At 41.4% G+C, this 17,217-nt stretch overlaps 2 protein-coding genes across 2 annotated transcripts in view; one reads left to right on the forward strand and one right to left on the reverse strand.

Annotated features, from left to right (window-relative positions):
* Positions 1–12,575, forward strand: part of LOC108698939 (complement factor B-like) — a 53,296-nt gene extending 40,721 nt beyond the window's left edge. The window contains exons 16-18 of the mRNA XM_041572886.1: positions 535–667; positions 9,954–10,003; positions 11,431–12,575. Of these exons, the coding sequence (XP_041428820.1) occupies positions 535–667; positions 9,954–10,003; positions 11,431–11,598 (351 nt within the window). The 3' untranslated portion in view covers positions 11,599–12,575. The remainder of the gene's footprint in view (positions 1–534; positions 668–9,953; positions 10,004–11,430) is intronic.
* A 554-nt stretch (positions 12,576–13,129) lies between these two features.
* On the reverse strand, positions 13,130–17,217 carry atp6v1g2.L (ATPase H+ transporting V1 subunit G2 L homeolog). Its single transcript, XM_018230148.2, has 3 exons — positions 16,975–17,217; positions 16,525–16,625; positions 13,130–13,551 (listed from the first exon to the last, which is right to left on the reverse strand). The coding sequence occupies exons 1-3, from the start codon at positions 17,054–17,056 to the stop codon at positions 13,375–13,377; spliced, it is 360 nt and encodes a 119-aa protein (XP_018085637.1). The 5' UTR covers positions 17,057–17,217; the 3' UTR covers positions 13,130–13,374.

The raw sequence follows: 17,217 nt of genomic DNA on the forward strand, positions 1-17,217 counted from the left end.
CTGCTTTAATCTTGTCCTGAAGATAAACCCCTCCTATATAATGCCATTTGCTTACTAAATTGTTATTTTGTCTCCCCAGTGTATATATCTGTTTACTCCACTACACTAGGCAGCATATACCATGGCACTTTGCTCATGCTTAGGTTTTCATTTGAGTGTACCAAATTCTGGTTCAATAACAAATGCAACACATTCTAGAAAGTGCACATTTTAAAAGATTAAGAAGTCATAATTATAAAATGTGAACCACTCTGCATCAAAAATATTGTGTGCAGTTTCTAGCATATTTCTACTTATTTTCCAAAATTCTAGCGAGTGTTTGTCAAAAAGACATTCTGACTTGCTCTACCACATCAGGCACTGAATGTTTTCAATGTTTCTTCTCATCAGTACTGAATAGATAGAACTTGGCAGATCTTTAGGATTCACAGATACTTGTGTATTGCCAAGTTCCACACAGGACAGTAGATGGCTGTTACTCTTGCTTCTAAGCAATTGGTCTAACCGTGTTTAACCCTTTCTGTGATTTTATAGAGAAGTGCTTGCCTAGAAGCTGCTAAAAAGGCAACAGAACTGAAGAATGTGACAAATATTGAGGATGCTGTTACGGACCAATTTCTCTGTACTGGGGGAACTGTACCAGTGGTGGATCCACCAGTATGTAAAGGTAATTTAGCCTTAGCTCATTCTACCACATCCTTCTGTGGAATTGGCAATTTAAAACAAGAAACCAAGTGAGACTGCAAAATACCGGCTTGTGTTTGTTCCAGCTCCTGAATCCTTTGCAGGAGCTCCACTGATGATATTGATCAAGACCAATCTTGAATAACTCTGTTGAAAAGCAAATGCACCACATTTACAAATAATGGTCCAAGTGATAACTCTGCAATAATTACAGCAACTTCCCAATTGACTTTCCTTTGCTCGGTATACTTGTATGTATTATCATTTATAAAAAGAGTAACAATTTAAAAAAATGAATTAGTAGCAAGCTTGTTGTTATGTGGCCAACCTCCAAGTGATTTAAAAAAAAAGTTAAATCCTATAAAATATGTCTAGAAACTCTATATTTTATATGCTGAGCTTGTTGCATAAGCCTATAGGCAGCTGTATATGGGTAATGTGCCATTCCTTCACAAGAGCTCCCCATCTTGGATCTTACAAGGTCATTTTTGTAAGTGTAGCCATCTCTGACCCAGATTTCATAAACAATATGCCCAGTTCAGCCATCTCACAAATTATTCCCTCAGTTTAGTCATCTCTGACTCAATTTCAGCCATTATTTCACCAGTCAGGTCTCTCTGTTACACCTTTCAAAACTCATTCCCTCAGTTAACTATGTCTTGCTGCAGTTTGTCCAGTTGCCATATCTGCCTATATGACTCTGGTCCAGGTATCTCTCCCATACAATCTCATCACTGAACTCATACTAAACTAAAGTCTAAAATAGGAATGCTGTATTTTGTAAACTAAACATAAACATTAACTTACTGCACCACAAATATGGTTAAACAAATGATTTATATTTTCAAAGTTGGCCACAGAGGACTGTCATCTTGTAACTTTGTTAAACATCTTTGCATGACGAAGACTGTGCACATGCTCAGTGTGGTCTGGGCTTCAGTTGCGAGTAGGGATGTCGCGGACTGTTCGCCGGCGAACTTGTTCGCGCGGACTGTTCGCCGGCGAACTTGTTCGCGCGAACATCGACTGTTCGCGCTCGCCGAATGTTCGCGAACGTCGCGCGACGTTCGCCATTTTGGGTTCGCCTTAGCTGGCGCTTATTTTTGCCCTCTCACCCCAGACCAGCAGATACATGGCAGCCAATCAGGAAGCTCTCCCTCCTGGACCACCCCCTGGACCACTCCCCTTCCATATATAAACTGAAGCCCTGCAGCGTTTTTTCATTCTGCCTGTGTGTGCTTGGAAGAGCTAGTGTAGGGAGAGAGCTGTTAGTGATTTGAGGGACAGTTGATAGTAAGTTTGCTGGCTAGTAATCTACTTGATACTGCTCTGTATTGTAGGGACAGAACTCTGCAGGGATTTGAGGGACATTTCAGGTTAGGTAGCTTTGCTGGCTAGTAATCTACCTTCTACTGCAGTGCTCTGTATGTAGCTGCTGTGGGCACTGATCTCTTCTGATCTCATCTGCTGACTGCTGTAATAACCCAATAGTCCTTGTAAGGACTGCTTTTATTTTCTTTTTTGTTGTTTTACTTTGCTACTATAAGAGCCCAGTGCTATTAGTCTAGCTGTGTTGGGGAGTGGGACTGGTGTGCTACTGTGCTGCTCCTAGTAGTTCAGCAGCACCAACCCGAGTATTTTTTTTTTTTTTTAATATACATATATATATATTTTTTTTTACTTATCTTACTGTTCTTTAACGTGTCCAGTGCTGTTTGCTGTTCGTCATAGTAGTGCACCAATAGTAGTGCACTTGCAGGCATTATTTGCCCAGCGTGTTCTTCAAACAACTGCCATCTAGCTGTGTGAGCTTTTTCACATTCTGTCTAAATATCAATAATAATACCGTCTCCAGAAACACCACCTGAGTGACGGTTTTCAAGCAGCAATAATATATTCCGTATCCACTGCTGTAGTGTATACGTTGACCTTGCAGGCATTGTTTCAATTTGTTTGCCCAGTGTGTTCTTCATTTTCAAACAACTGCCAGGCAGTGCCAGGCCAGCTAGCTGTCTGAGCTTGTTCACATTCTGCCTAAATATCAATAATAATACTGTCTCCAGAAACACCACCTGAGTGACGGTTTTCAATCAGCAATAATATATTCTGTATCCACTGCTGTAGTAGTGTATACGTTGACCTTGCAGGCATTGTTTCAATTTGTTTGCCCAGTGTGTTCTTCATTTTCAAACAACTGCCAGGCAGTGCCAGGCCAGTTAGCTGTGTGAGCTTGTTCACATTCTGTCTAAATATCAATAATAATACCGTCTCCAGAAACACCACCTGAGTTGTTGTTTTAAAAATAATGCCAGGCAAAGGCAGGCCGCCACGCAGAGGCACTAGGGGCCGTGCTGCTATGCTATCCTGTGGCCCTAGGAAATTGCCCAGTTTTAAAAAGGCAATGACCCTGAACTCCCAAAATGCTGAAGAGGTAGTTGACTGGCTTACACAGCACACCCCATCCTCTACCGTTTCTAACTTTACCACAACATCCTCATCCTCCACTGCTATGGGCACCCCACGTAACACTTCCTCCACCACCGGCGCCCCTTCTTCACTGGAGTCAGAGGAGTTATTTTCACATGAGTTTCTTGAACTGAGTGATGCGCAACCATTATTGGCAGAAGAAGATGAAGGAGATGAGGACGTTACACCAGATTTAATTCTGGCAGAGAACACAACAGAGATGGACATAATGAGTGATGAGGAGGTCCCCGCTGCTGCTTCCTTCTGTGAGCTGTTAGAAGAAATTGATGCATCTGAGGAGAATGATGATGAGGAGATTGATGTTTTGTGGGTGCCCAGTAGAAGAGAGCAAGAGGAGGGTAGTTCAGATGGAGAGACGGAGAGTCAGAGAAGCAGGAGGAGAATAAGACTTAGAAGAAGCAGGGAGGACAGCTCGCAGGGAACAGTAGGGCAACAACATGTATCGCCACCTGTGGTCAGCCGGCCAACGCACCCGCCATTGCCGCCAACTTCTACTGTTACCGCCAGATCGCCAGCTTCAAAAAAGTCAGCAGTGTGGGATTTTTTTAATCTGTGTGCCTCTGACAAAAGCGTTGTAATTTGCAATGAGTGCAGTCAGAAACTGAGTCTTGGGAAGCCCAACAGCCACATAGGTACAACTTCTATGCGAAGGCACATGAACGGCAAGCACAAAGCACTTTGGGAGCAAAGGCAACAGACAAACTAAAAGCCACCCTCCTTCTGGTCCAGCATCTTACTGCTCTACCTCTGCTGTCCTTGACCCGTCTGAACCACCCTCCACTCCGCCTTCCGCCTTGACCACCAGTTCCCAGTCATCTGCCCCCAGCCAAGTTTCTGTGAGGGCCATGTTTGAGCGTAAGAAGCCAATGTCTGCGAGTCACCCCCTTGCCCGGCGTCTGACAGCTGGCTTGTCTGCACTCTTATCCCGCCAGCTTTTACCATACCAGCTGGTGGACTCTGAGGCCTTCCGCAAATTTGTAGCAATTGGGACACCGCAGTGGAAGGTACCCAGCCGCAATTTTTTTTCAAAAAAGGGAATACCACACCTGTACCACCATGTGCAGAGCCACTACGACTACTGACGCATGGTCCTCCAAGCATGGTCAGGGCAGGTATGTCACCTACACTGCCCACTGGGTGAACTTGGTAATGGCTGGGAAGCAGGGAATGTGTGGCTCAACAACAACAACAGTGGAGTTGGTGTCACCGCCACGGATTGCACGCGGTTCTGCCACCACCTCTACTCCTCCTTCGCTCTCTACCTCGTCTTCTTCCTCTTCTTCCTCCTCTGCTGCTGGGTCCTCCTCCTCCACACCTGTGCACCCCCAGCTCCCCCTAGGCTATTCGACGTGCCAGGTACGCCGTTGTCATGCTGTCTTGGGGATGACGTGCCTGGAAAGCAGAAACCATACCGGATCTGTACTCCTGTCATCTCTGCAGTCACAGGCCGATCGGTGGCTGACCCCACACCAACTGAAGATCGGAAAAGTGGTGTGTGACAACGGAAGCAATCTGTTGGCAGCACTGAGACTGGGCAATTTAACACATGTGCCCTGCATAGTGTGTTAAATTGCCCAACGTTTTGTCTCAAAGTACCCAGGATTCCAGGACGTTCTCAGGCAGTCCAGGAAGGTGTCGGCCCATTTCAGACGTTCCTACACAGCCATGGCACGCCTTGCTGACATTCAGCAGTGGTACAACATGCCAGTCAGGCGTTTAATTTGCGACAGCCAGACTCGCTGGAATTCAACGCTTTTCATGTTGGAACGTCTGCTGCAACAACAAAGAGCCGTCAATGAATACCTGTTTGAACTGGGTGGTAGGACTGGATCTGCAGAGCTGGGGATTTTTTTCCCACGTTACTGGGTGCTTATTCTTTTGAAGAGGTTACAAACATGGTCAGTCGCACCGAAAGCACCATCAGCGAACTAATACCCTTTGCTTTCTTCCTGGAGCGTGCCGTGCGACGAGTGACAGATGAGGCTGTAGACCAGCGTGACGAGGAGCAGGAAGCGCACGATTTCTGGTCGCAATCACCAGAACGAGCCCAGGCACCTGCTGCAACGCAGGGAGAGGTGTCAGAAGTGGAGTCAGAGGAGGAAGGTGGCTTTGTGGAGGAGGAGGACCAACAGGAGCAGCCTTCCCAGGGGGCTTGTGGTGACCGTTTGGGGACCCCTGGTCTTGTACGTGGCTGGGGGGAGGAGACCGTGGATGATGTAGTCCTTGATAACGAGGAAGCGGAGATGGATACCTCTGAATCCAACCTTGTGAGAATGGGGTCTTTCATGCTGTCATGCCTGTTGAAGGACCCCCGTATCAAGAGGCTTAAGGAGAAGGACCTGTACTGGGTCGCAATGCTACTAGACCCTCGGTACAAGCATAAAGTGGCAGAAATGTTACCAACGTACCACAAGTCCGAAAGGATGCTGCATTTACAAACCAGCCTGCAAAACATGTTGTACAATGCTTTTAAGGGTGATGTCACTTCAGGAACTCATCAACATTCCAGGGGCAGAGGTGCCAGTAATCCTGCCACGAGCGCACCTGCAAGGACAAAGCACTTTGGCCACTCTGTAACGTCAGACATGCAAATGTTTTTCAGTCCAAGGCAGCGCCAGAACCCTTCGGGATCCACCCTCAAAGAACGCCTCGACCGGCAGGTAGCGGACTACCTGGCATTAACTGCAGATATCGACACTCTGAGGAGCGATGAACCCCTGGACTACTGGGTGCACAGGCTTGATCTGTGGCCAGAGCTGTCACAATTTGCCATGAACCTCTTGTCTTGCCCCGCCTCAAGTGTCCTCTCAGAAAGAACCTTCAGTGCAGCAGGAGGGATTGTAACTGAGAAGAGAACTCGCCTAGGTCACAAAAGTGTGGATTACCTGACCTTTATTAAAATGAATGAGGCGTGGATCTCGGAGGGTTACTGCACGCCGGAAGACTTGTTCTGACTCCCCATGCAGCTGTCCTTCTCTGCACGCCTCATGACTCCACACACAGCTGTCCTTTAGCGTCCTCCTCCCTCCGCCACCGTTACAAACTAGGGTGCAAACCCTACTGGTTTCATTTGAATTCAGGTGAATCCTGAGTTTTTCTGGCCTCTGTGCTTCAGTGGCTGCAACCAAAAAAATGAATATTTTCTGCATTTATATGGCATATTTTTTCTGGCCTCTGTGCTTCAGTGGCTGCGACAAATTTTTTTTATATTTTCAGCATTTATATGGCATATTTTTTCTGGCCTCTGTGCTTCAGTGGCTGCGACAAAAAAAATGACTATTTTTAGCATTTATATGGCATACTTTTTCTGGCCTCTGTGCTTCAGTGGCTGCGACCAAAAAAAATGACTATTTTCAGCATTTATATGGCATATTTTTTCTGGCCTCTGTGCTTCAGTGGCTGCAACCAAAAAAAATGACTATTTTCAGCAGTTATATGGCATATTTTTTCTGGCCTCTGTGCTTCAGTGGCTGCGACAAAAAAAATGACTATTTTTAGCATTTATATGGCATATTTTTTCTGGCCTCTGTGCTTCAGTGGCTGCGACCAAAAAAAATTACTATTTTCAGCATTTATATGGCATATTTTTTCTGGCCTCTGTGCTTCAGTGGCTGCAACCAAAAAAAATGACTATTTTCAGCATTTATATGGCATATTTTTTCTGGCCTCTGTGCTTCAGTGGCTGCAACCAAAAAAATTACTATTTTCAGCAGTTATATGGCATATTTTTTCTGGCCTCTGTCCTTCAGTGGCTGCGACAAAAAAAAAAGACTATTTTTAGCATTTATATGGCATATTTTTTCTGGCCTCTGTGCTTCAGTGGCTGCGACAAAAAAAATGACTATTTTCAGCATTTATATGGCATATTTTTTCTGGCCTCTGTGCTTCAGTGGCTGCAACAAAAAAAATGACTATTTTTAGCATTTATATGGCATATTTTTTCTGGCCTCTGTGCTTCAGTGGCTGCGACAAAAAAAAAATTAATATTTTCAGCATTTATATGGCATATTTTTTCTGGCCTCTGTGCTTCAGTGGCTGCGACAAATTTTTTTTATATTTTTAGCATTTATATGGCATATTTTTTCTGGCCTCTGTGCTTCAGTGGCTGCGACAAAAAAAAATTCATATTTTCAGCATTTATATGGCATATTTTTTCTGGCCTCTGTGCTTCAGTGGCTGCGACAAAAAAAACATAATTTTTCAGGAAAGTACACATGCCTAATTTTTCATTGTTCTGCAACAGTGGCAAAATCGCATCTTTTATGGTCACCGCAGGTGATCAATAAAGTAGACCAAAACTGGGCCCACACTGCAGAATCAGTGTTTTTTGGTTCACTTCACTGTACATTGAATTACCTCTGCCTGACCGTGCACGTGCGCACAAGCGCGGTGACTGCTAAACACACCACTACAGAAATATTGCCACCAACAGGACGAACATCCTGGAGGTGACAAGCTCAACTAGTAATTAACAACTATTATTTGCTCACTTGACGGTATCATTCATTAAAGCTCTTTGCGTTTTTTTGCGTTGCAGTAAGCGCCGCGTTTCGTCTTTGCGTGTGAACAGGCTGTAACCTTTACACGACTTGATTGGCATGTAGACGCCGGACGTTTTAAAGCAGTTTATTACACAGGTTTAGAAATGTAGTGTGATTTCTGCCCTTTACAGCACAAAACGCAGCGCTGTGTCCACAATGGATTTTTTAGAAACATTTTTGCCCTTGATCCCCCTCTGGCATGCCACTGTCCAGGTCGTTGCACCCTTTAAACTACTTTAAAATCATTTTTCTGGCCAGAAATGTCTTTTTTAGCTTTTAATATTCGCCTTCCCATTGAAGTCTATGGGGTTCGCGACGTTCGCGAACCGTTCGCATTTTTGACGCAAGTTCGCGAATATGTTCGCGAACTTTTTTTCCGACGTTCGCTACATCCCTAGTTGCGAGGTTAAGTTTAGGGATCGTCATAAATGATCAAAACAGCACAAGTCAAATAATATCTGCCATAGAAGCCGATACAGCAAGACTGATTAATAATCAGAATAAACAGACTCCACTGGGTCTGTGAATACAAATCTCTACACAGTCGCCAGCTGCTCTACAGGGAAACAAACAAAGCTGCTCGAGGTCAGGGAAGTAAGGTGGGGGGCTCCCCACTGCTGTTTGAAAGTATGATCTTTCCCTGCAGAGAAGTTAGGGACCGTCTAAAGTTTCCTATCTGCAGCTGTAAGAGCAAGTAAAATGAAGGGGGAACTTCACTGAATATAGTCAGGTTTCTTATAAAAACGGTACACATTTTTTAATTAAATTATATTGGAGATCGATTTATTTTTCATTAAAGAAAGTAAAAATGTGATTTAATTTTTTTGCCTTTACATCCCCTTTAAGTAATTTCTCTCACTTTACAAATCTGTCCTTATTCCCTCAGTTCATCTACTTGTATCTGCAAATCAAATTCAGCCATCTCTGTCAGCATTTCCTCCAAATCAGCCATTTCCACTTTCTGACCCAACAATCCCTAGAAGTCCTGCATACACATGAAATTAAACATATATATTTAGAATATTGTTAATTTGACTAAACTAATAAAATCTATAGATCAGTGGGCATCCCATAACAGTACCAGAATTTGAACAGTGCTATAGGTAAGACAGTTGTCTAAATGGCCAGTGTTTATATGTCTATAATATAGCTGTGCTGCCATAATCATAATCACAATTTTCTTACTGACACATGAAATCTTTATTTTTTATGGAATGTAGGTAAATGTCCTAGTTGTTAGTGACACTGTGGTTATAATCTTAATGGTTCTGACTGACCTATATGCAAGATTGTCTATGGGTAATTTTTAGTAAGAAATTAGCCCATTCAGCCTTAAATTTACCCTTCCCCTGGAATAATGTCATCTTACAGTACTTAATGTTGTCCCCCTATGATGTCATTAAGTTCTAGTGAAGGGTACAAAGCATAAAGGTGGCCATACACAGGCCGATAAAAGTTGCCAACAGACCAAGTCGGCAGCTTATTGACCAGGATTTGGGGTCTTCTGACAGTCTTCCCCAACCGATATGTGGCCGAAAATCATCCAGATGTCAGCCGGGCCTGCTTAAAGATCACGTGGATCGAGGAACACATTGGTTCTTTAATGTGGTCCTTGTACTGCCTGCATTCCAGGTAAAATTATCTGATCTTTGAGCCCTAGGGCCCATGATCGGATCAGCCCGATATCGCCCACGCAAGATGGACATATCGAGCCAAGATCCGCTTGTTTGGCGACCTCTCCAAATGAGCGGATCTGGCTGTGTATGGCCATCTTGAAACTCCTCCAAGCAAGTCCAGATCAGAAAACATTGGGCTGATATCCCATGGTGATGAGACTGAATGCAATTTAAGAAATCCATATCTGACTATCCAGCCATGCAAGTCTTTCTTGAATATGTTTGTTGCATGTTGAAAATAAAGGTCTTTTAAGGTCTCATTCCTATCTGACACACATTGGGACTGGAGAATTCTCTCACCTTTATACAGTATATATTTAACATGTGACTTTCATATCTAGCTGTGTTATATTCAGTCCTTTTGGTAATGGAACAAAGTAACAAACACTTGTATTTATCATGTGACTTTCATAACTAGTTGTGTTATATTCAGACCTTCGGGTAGTGGAACAAAGGAACAAACACTTGTATTTATCATGTGACTTTCATATCTAGCTGGTTTTGCATTTTCCATCCTTGAGGTTTCTCTGTCAAATAATGGCTTTGGTGTTTCTCTAAACTACAGGAGATTCAGGAGGTCCACTACTCATCCAAGTTAAAAGGAGATATGTTCAGGTAAGTGCAGGCACTGGCATGATTTACACTTATCAGGTAGGATGACAATAGATATCTGCAACTTTTTCAGAAATTACAGTGGTCTAGAAGTTACATACACATTATTGCAACAAGTGTACATATAGATAATAATACATGGATACCTTTGTCAGTCCGAATATAGGACAAAAACATTGGAATCATAGCAACATGGTGGAATAGACTGCTGGCCCTCATTGCATATATTCAGTTATTGGCCATGCACCTGGACTCTAAATGGTTTAAGTGCAAGCCTCATCTGATTATATATTTTATATATATATATATATATATATATATATACAAAGAAGAAGGTAAGCACTCACAGGTCTTAAAATGTTCAAAAAGTGAAAATTTATTGAAGAATTTTTTTAGAAAAAATTCTTCAATAAATTTTCACTTTTTGAACATTTTAAGACCTGTGAGTGCTTACCTTCTTCTTTGTATATCCTACTATTTTGGCGCAGCACCCAGGCACTTTATACCCTACAGACGAGTAGTGCCGGCCCTCCTTGGACATTATATATATATATATATATATATATATATATATATATATATATATATATACAGTGTATATATACTGTATGTATATATATATATATACAGTGTATATATATATATATATATATATATACATGTGCATGAATATAGCAGTAATCATCTAGGCAGCCAGTTTTTGGAGAAGCAGAATTTCTATATTTAGATGAAAAAATGATAAAGAGATCCAGTCAGCCATATCAGTCACAAGACTGCTTCTGAAAGCAATGTAGTTTTTCGGAAAATATATGTTAAAGGAATGAGTTTGAAAAGGGGCGTGCTAATGGCACTTTACAATGCGACAGCAGATGGTATTGCAAAGCGAGGTTAACAATGCTAGGGAGCACTTTGTGTTATTGAAGGGGCTAATAATGCTGGATGCTAATGCACATATTGTGGTTAGTCTGATGCTGCCCAAGGCATGCTCATAAGAAGGAGAAGTTGCAGTAATTTGAGCAAGGGGGGAATGCTGCTGATGCTGTTGTTGGATCGTGCTTTTGTGGTGTTCATATGGCAATAAAGAATAGATAAGCAAATAGCTGAGCAAGTAGATTATTTGACAAAGATTAGTAGTATTTATACTCCTTGATCTGATACAGGTTGAAGCACTTTGCATATGTACACAAAGCCAAGCCCAGATTTGTGGAGAGGCCACCAAGGCCCGGGCCTAGGGCTGCAAGCTGCCCAACGACACCCACATTGGTTCAGAAACACTGAGGAGGCGCAGGAGATACGATAGTTTATAAAAAATATCCTCTAGGCAAATCCCCATTGCTCTGGTCCTGGGCGACGTACAACAGTGGGCCTAGGGGCACCTGTTATGTAAATCCGGCCCTGCACAAAGCTCACTATCCTTTCTCTTTCCCAAGGTTGGCATTATAAGCTGGGGAACTGTGGATCACTGTGAAAAAGGTACAAGAAAAAAACAGACTCAAAAGAATGCCCGGGACTTTTACCAGGACATTTTCAAAGTACTGCCTTGGATACAGAAAGTTTTGAAGGAAAAACACGAAGCTCTCACTTTCCTTCCCAACTAAATGAAACAAATGGTCACCTTTTGGGTACAACCGGTAGCACTGCCGAACTAACAACAACACAGAATCACTCTCATACCTTGCTATTTGGTTTGCAGTCATTGTCCATAATCACAAAGAATGAAGAGCTTAGGAACTCACACACAGCATTAGTAAAGTTTTATTCTAAAGCTCTACTACACACATCCATTTTCCTGTAGAGATGTGCTCAGTATAGGGCAATGTCAGTTTATGGTCTCTGTATAGGCTATGGGAAAACTTAAGGAGTTGTTATAGTTAATGTCAAGTATAAAGTCAGGGTCAGAGGTAGGTGATAGGAAAGATTGTAGGCAGAGAGCACGAGATAATGAAATTATTAATACAGTGGCGATTCACATGCACATTAAAGGGGTGTTTCATTATTTGCCTCTATATTCTGTCTGCCGGTAAAATGGTCGATCATATCAGCAATTGCCAGCAGCCAGTTAGCAGTTAAATTTTAAACCTAAATTTCTATTGTTATTACTAATTTTCTATTCAGGTCTTCTCCTATTCATTTCCACTTTGCAAGTCAATCCACCACTTGGTTTCTAGGTGGAGTGGCAATCTACCAATCAGATAACGGATTGAACTATAAAAGGGAGTGTTCACGTACATAATGATAGATAAATCAAATGATCCACACAAAGGCCTTCTGTTATAGAATGTCACTGTCTGCAGGATGTAATAAAAGTTTGATACAGGCATAGTCACCTATAGCAACCAATCAATAGCAACCAATCAGCAGGGAGAATTTTTCTGTTATTGGTTGCTACAGGTTAGGGATTGTTTTAATTTCAATGTCCCATTTTATAGAAATACTCAATGTTTCTCCACTATGCTCAGCTATTCATGCTGCTTTGAAAATCAGTGCTTGTACCCATCATGTTTGCTGACTAATCCTACACCTAATTCAAAAACTATCCTTTAAAAATAAACCTTTATTATTTGTACTATTTCAACCTAGTGTCATTTTCATATCTGTCATTTTTATCACAATGCTTTCATAGCAGAAGTTACTACACAGCCATTTTATTTTGGTAAATATACAAAAACGTATACGTTTCAGTGGTTATTACACCACTGCGTGGTTTAAAAATTGACATCCTAGTGTTTTGTAAGGGTGTTCTTTACTGATGTCTATCTACAAACTCTAAAATTTCAACACAGATAGCTGAATACAGTTCCTCCTACCTTACTGAAAACATTTCTCTGCTGCAAGCTCCAACCAAGTTCATTTTACATTTTCATTTAGATATATATGAATATATGAACATTTACAAATAAAATATATATTTTAGCTTTTTTCCCTGAGGAAGATCACTATGATATGTTTTTCTATTAAAATTAGTTACTCTAATTGAGCCTGTTGAGTGCGATTGTTTTTTGTTGAGATAGATAGATAGATGGATAGATAGATAGATAGATATTATTATATATATTATTAGTCAACATATCTTTACTCCTTCCATGTTGAACCTTTATAAATCAGCCCCTTATAAATCCTGATAGAATGTCACAGAATGATTTGTTCCTTTATTTGAGTCACATTTTAATATACTTATTCGCATTTACAGAGACAGTTTTAGCAGCACAAGGGATTGTGGGTGCAAGCAATAGTGATAGCTCTGCTGCTTCCCATGAATCACAGTAAATGTTCCACCAAATAAGGGTTACAATCCATAGATAATATACAATACAGACACAGATACTTCAAATGAACAAATGAGGGAAAGGTAGACGCAAGGAAAAAATTGAAGCTCAGTTGCCAGCGAAACGGTAGTTGGGATGAAGTTCGGCCTTTACGTTGCACACCAGGCCCAATAACCGCCGGAGGACCGCTTCTTTGTTCTTGCCATGGCTGCTTTGGACCATCTGCAGTGTTTGGCGAGTCCGAGCTTCCACTTCAGAAGAAAGGTTTCCTTGTGTGCCCAAGGCCTGTGCAAACAGGGTACAGAGGTACACTTTGTTGAAAAACAGCTGTTAACAACTCCTGTTGTTAAGAAGTGGAGTTGTTTCTAAAATCAGCTATATGATAATTTAAAGTAAGCCACCACCCAACAAAAAAAAAATCAGTGAGCAGCCTCTTTTAAAATAAATACCTGTCACTCTGCTTGTTCAAAGGGTAAAGGGATACTGTCATGGGAAAAAAAAAATTCTCAAAATTAATCAGTTAATAGTGCTGCTCCAGCAGAATTCTGCACTGAAATCCATTTCTCAAAAGAGCAAACAGATTTTTTTTATATTCAATTTTGAAATCTGACATGGGGCTAGACATATTGTCAATTTCCCAGCTGCCCCTGGTCATGTGACTTGTGCCTGCACTTTAGGAGAGAAATGCTTTCTGGCAGGCTGCTGTTTTTCCTTCTCAATGTAACTGAATCAGTCTCAGTGGGACATGGGTTTTATAAAAAAACTGTTTGCTCTTTTGAGAAATGGATTTCAGTGCATAATTCTGCTGGAGCAGCACTATTAACTGATTCATTTTGAGAAAAATCTTTTACCCCATGACAGTATCCCTTTAATAAATAGGCTACAGCATCCTCTTAACCACTTAGGATTCCTTCTCTTCTGCTCATTCTCTTGGCCCCCTCCCTCAGGAATTTTCTATGGCTGTTGTCTAATGAGCATGCTCAGTTCTTCTGAGCTCAGATCACTAAACACGCCCTCTAGTCTAAAAGCCAATGAAGAGATGGCATTGCTTGTTTCCATAGAAAGTCTGCTCTGCTTGTATTTTTTTCCTGATCTCCTCTCCCAAACTCAGATTAATCATTACAGTGCTCAGTCCAAGCAGAACTTTCTGTCAAAGTAAGTTGTGCCTGTATAAGCCAGCATTCTTCATTGCATGACCTTTACAGTGCATATGTGCTGTGCAATATGTTGGTGCTCTAAAAATACATGTTAATAATAATAATATGTGCTGTTTTCAGATGTAAATGTCACTGATGATGTGGCAGAAGAAAAATGGCCACTGGGTTAAAGCTGCTTTTTGTTTTAGAAAAATGTGATGTCGATAGTGAACAGAGGGGATATATGCAGTATAACTGATGTGGTTTGGGTGAAGGAGATGTGCCCAACTTATATACATGGCAGGAGAATGGAGGGTATAGATGTCCTTTAAGGTGTATTGAGAATCACAAAACCTATCCAAAATAAATATATAGAATGCATGGCAGCCAGGAACAGTTATTACACATATGCATTAGTGCAAACATATATCATGTGGCTGCGTAAAAACAAAACCAAATTGGACTTTTTCATATGCAATGCAGAAGTAGGGGTTGTTATCTCTCAGACACTGAGGAACAATCAAGATGAAACAATAGTTTCATTTTCAAGAAAAAAATCATTAAAAGGGAAGTGTGAAAGCAAAATGCAACAAAACTGTAACGATGGTTGAAAGACATCTAAAAACCAATGTTTGAAATGATATAAACTTATTCAGGGTGCTTCTCTTTTGCAATTATTTTTTTTATTGGTGTGTTATAAGATATGTGCATTATTAGACTGCCAGGCTTTTGGCTCAACAGAGAGTCAGCAACCCTAGAGTTATTTGGTTACAGGAAGTGCATAGACAGTTAGGGTCACTTATTCTCAGCTCAATTAAAGGCCCAGAGTGTATCAGCAGTCTAAAACCACAAATTTTGGATACTGGCTGACATAGAGGGGGAGTAGTGATTGACAGGCTAAAACCAGGCAATGTCTCTAGTTACCCTAAGCCCACATCACCCCTGAAAAACTCCAAAACAAGTTAGTCTCAATGGTTGCATTACTGTGTAACGTAATGTAATTGTTTCGGGAAAATTACTTTATAATTATTGTCATTTTTTTGTGCTTGCATGGAGAATTCATAACTGAACTGTAATGCCCAAGCATTGCCTGACTCTGTGAAGACAATGACAATGGGAGTTCTTCCGTTGTGGTCCTGGGTCTGCCTTGTTCAGTTGGTTTGCTATTTACTGTATATTAAGGCACTAGCTTCCCTGCTCCCCCACATTGGTGTACTGTATATTAAACCCAATGCTGTGGTCTTGGCAATCTCTTGCCTATAAAATGTAATGGACGGGGGAGGACTAAGCCCTCTGACTGAAACTAATAACCAGGTCAGGAGACACTTATCCTAAGAAATGCTACTATGCAGGGAGGTGCCAGCATTTCAATACTATGACCAGAAGTAAATAGTTAGGACCACCATAGGGGGTTCACTTTGACGTGGTATGGTGGCTTATCAATTTTATGATCATCATTTTGTAACTAAAATCCTGTTTTTGTAACTACACACACTTGCAGAGATACTAGATTACTTATGACCCCTTCTTTTTTGTTTATTAAACCCTCATCATAGTGTTGGAGGTAGTCGAGGGCTCTACACAGAAGTGCTATGTATGATGGTACATGTGCTAGTTAATAAACAAGAAAGTTGAGTGCAGGTTCAGTTATTACCCTGCAGGAGATCCCGTCTAGATCATTTGAAAGCTGTTGTTTACCTAGCACTCTTTTGTTTAACTAGCAACTACTTCTCAATAAGTTGCCAGCAGTCCCAGGGAGCAATTAATACTGGGAAATGCTCATGTTTTCTGAATGATAATAGCATGGCCAACACCAACAGAGCTACCAGCAATCCACAAATTAACTGGAAAACCTTGCGCACATTAAATCATATTGTGAGTGCAACAATCCCTCCAAGAGGTGTTCCTTATTCAGAGGATGAAGAATTGACAACCCTTTTCCCAATGGCAGCTGAAAGCTAGAGCCATGGGTTGCACAGGGAAGCTGCAGGGCAAGGGGAAAGTGGTGAGCCACTAGCATAGAAATGGGCTGTTTCTACCACTAACTGTTCTCATACATTTCATATGTGTCAGCTCAAAATGACAGCAGCTATTTCTACAATACTAAAAACATACTACGTACAGTGCGTTGCTGCATCTGAAACTCCCTCTCTCTCTCCAAGCGATATTGCTCGATCTCCCCTTGCGCTTCTTCCTTGGCTTGCTTCAGTCTGCGTGCTTTTCCTGCAAGGAAGAGAAGTCACGATCATGGTAAGTTTAGGTTAAGGCGTACCTAATAGTATATTCATACATATATATATATCTCATAGGAAATGTCCATGCTGAAGAAGGTCTAATGATGGACTATGATGTTTACCATTGTTTACTAAAATTTTGCTGATGTAATATATATATATATATTTTTTTTTTAGAAATGTACTATTATCCATAAAGGTGTGTTTTAGTGTATAACTACATGAAGAAACACACACAGACAGTATTACCACTGTATGGTATTATCACAGCCATGCAGCATAAATTGTGTCCTTTGTACAGTATGTATATTATTTATAGGGTTAAATTCACATCTTACGTTTTCTGGCCTCAGACACTCTCTCAGCCGCTCTCTTCTCTGCCTGCAGCAGCTGCTGGATTCCCTGTGATTGACTCGTCATGATTATCTTTTTATTTGAATCCTGCAATACAATCCCAGTGCTATATAATGTAGCAGCTATCTGCTATACAGGCCTTTATTTGTCCTCTTCTCTTTTCAGTTTCCTCTGTGTCCTCTCTTCTCTTTGCAATGACCCATCCCCCAAATCTCTCATCTGTCTCC

Source organism: Xenopus laevis, chromosome 8L (assembly GCF_017654675.1).
Source record: "Xenopus laevis strain J_2021 chromosome 8L, Xenopus_laevis_v10.1, whole genome shotgun sequence".
Taxonomy (NCBI): Eukaryota; Metazoa; Chordata; class Amphibia; order Anura; family Pipidae; genus Xenopus; species Xenopus laevis.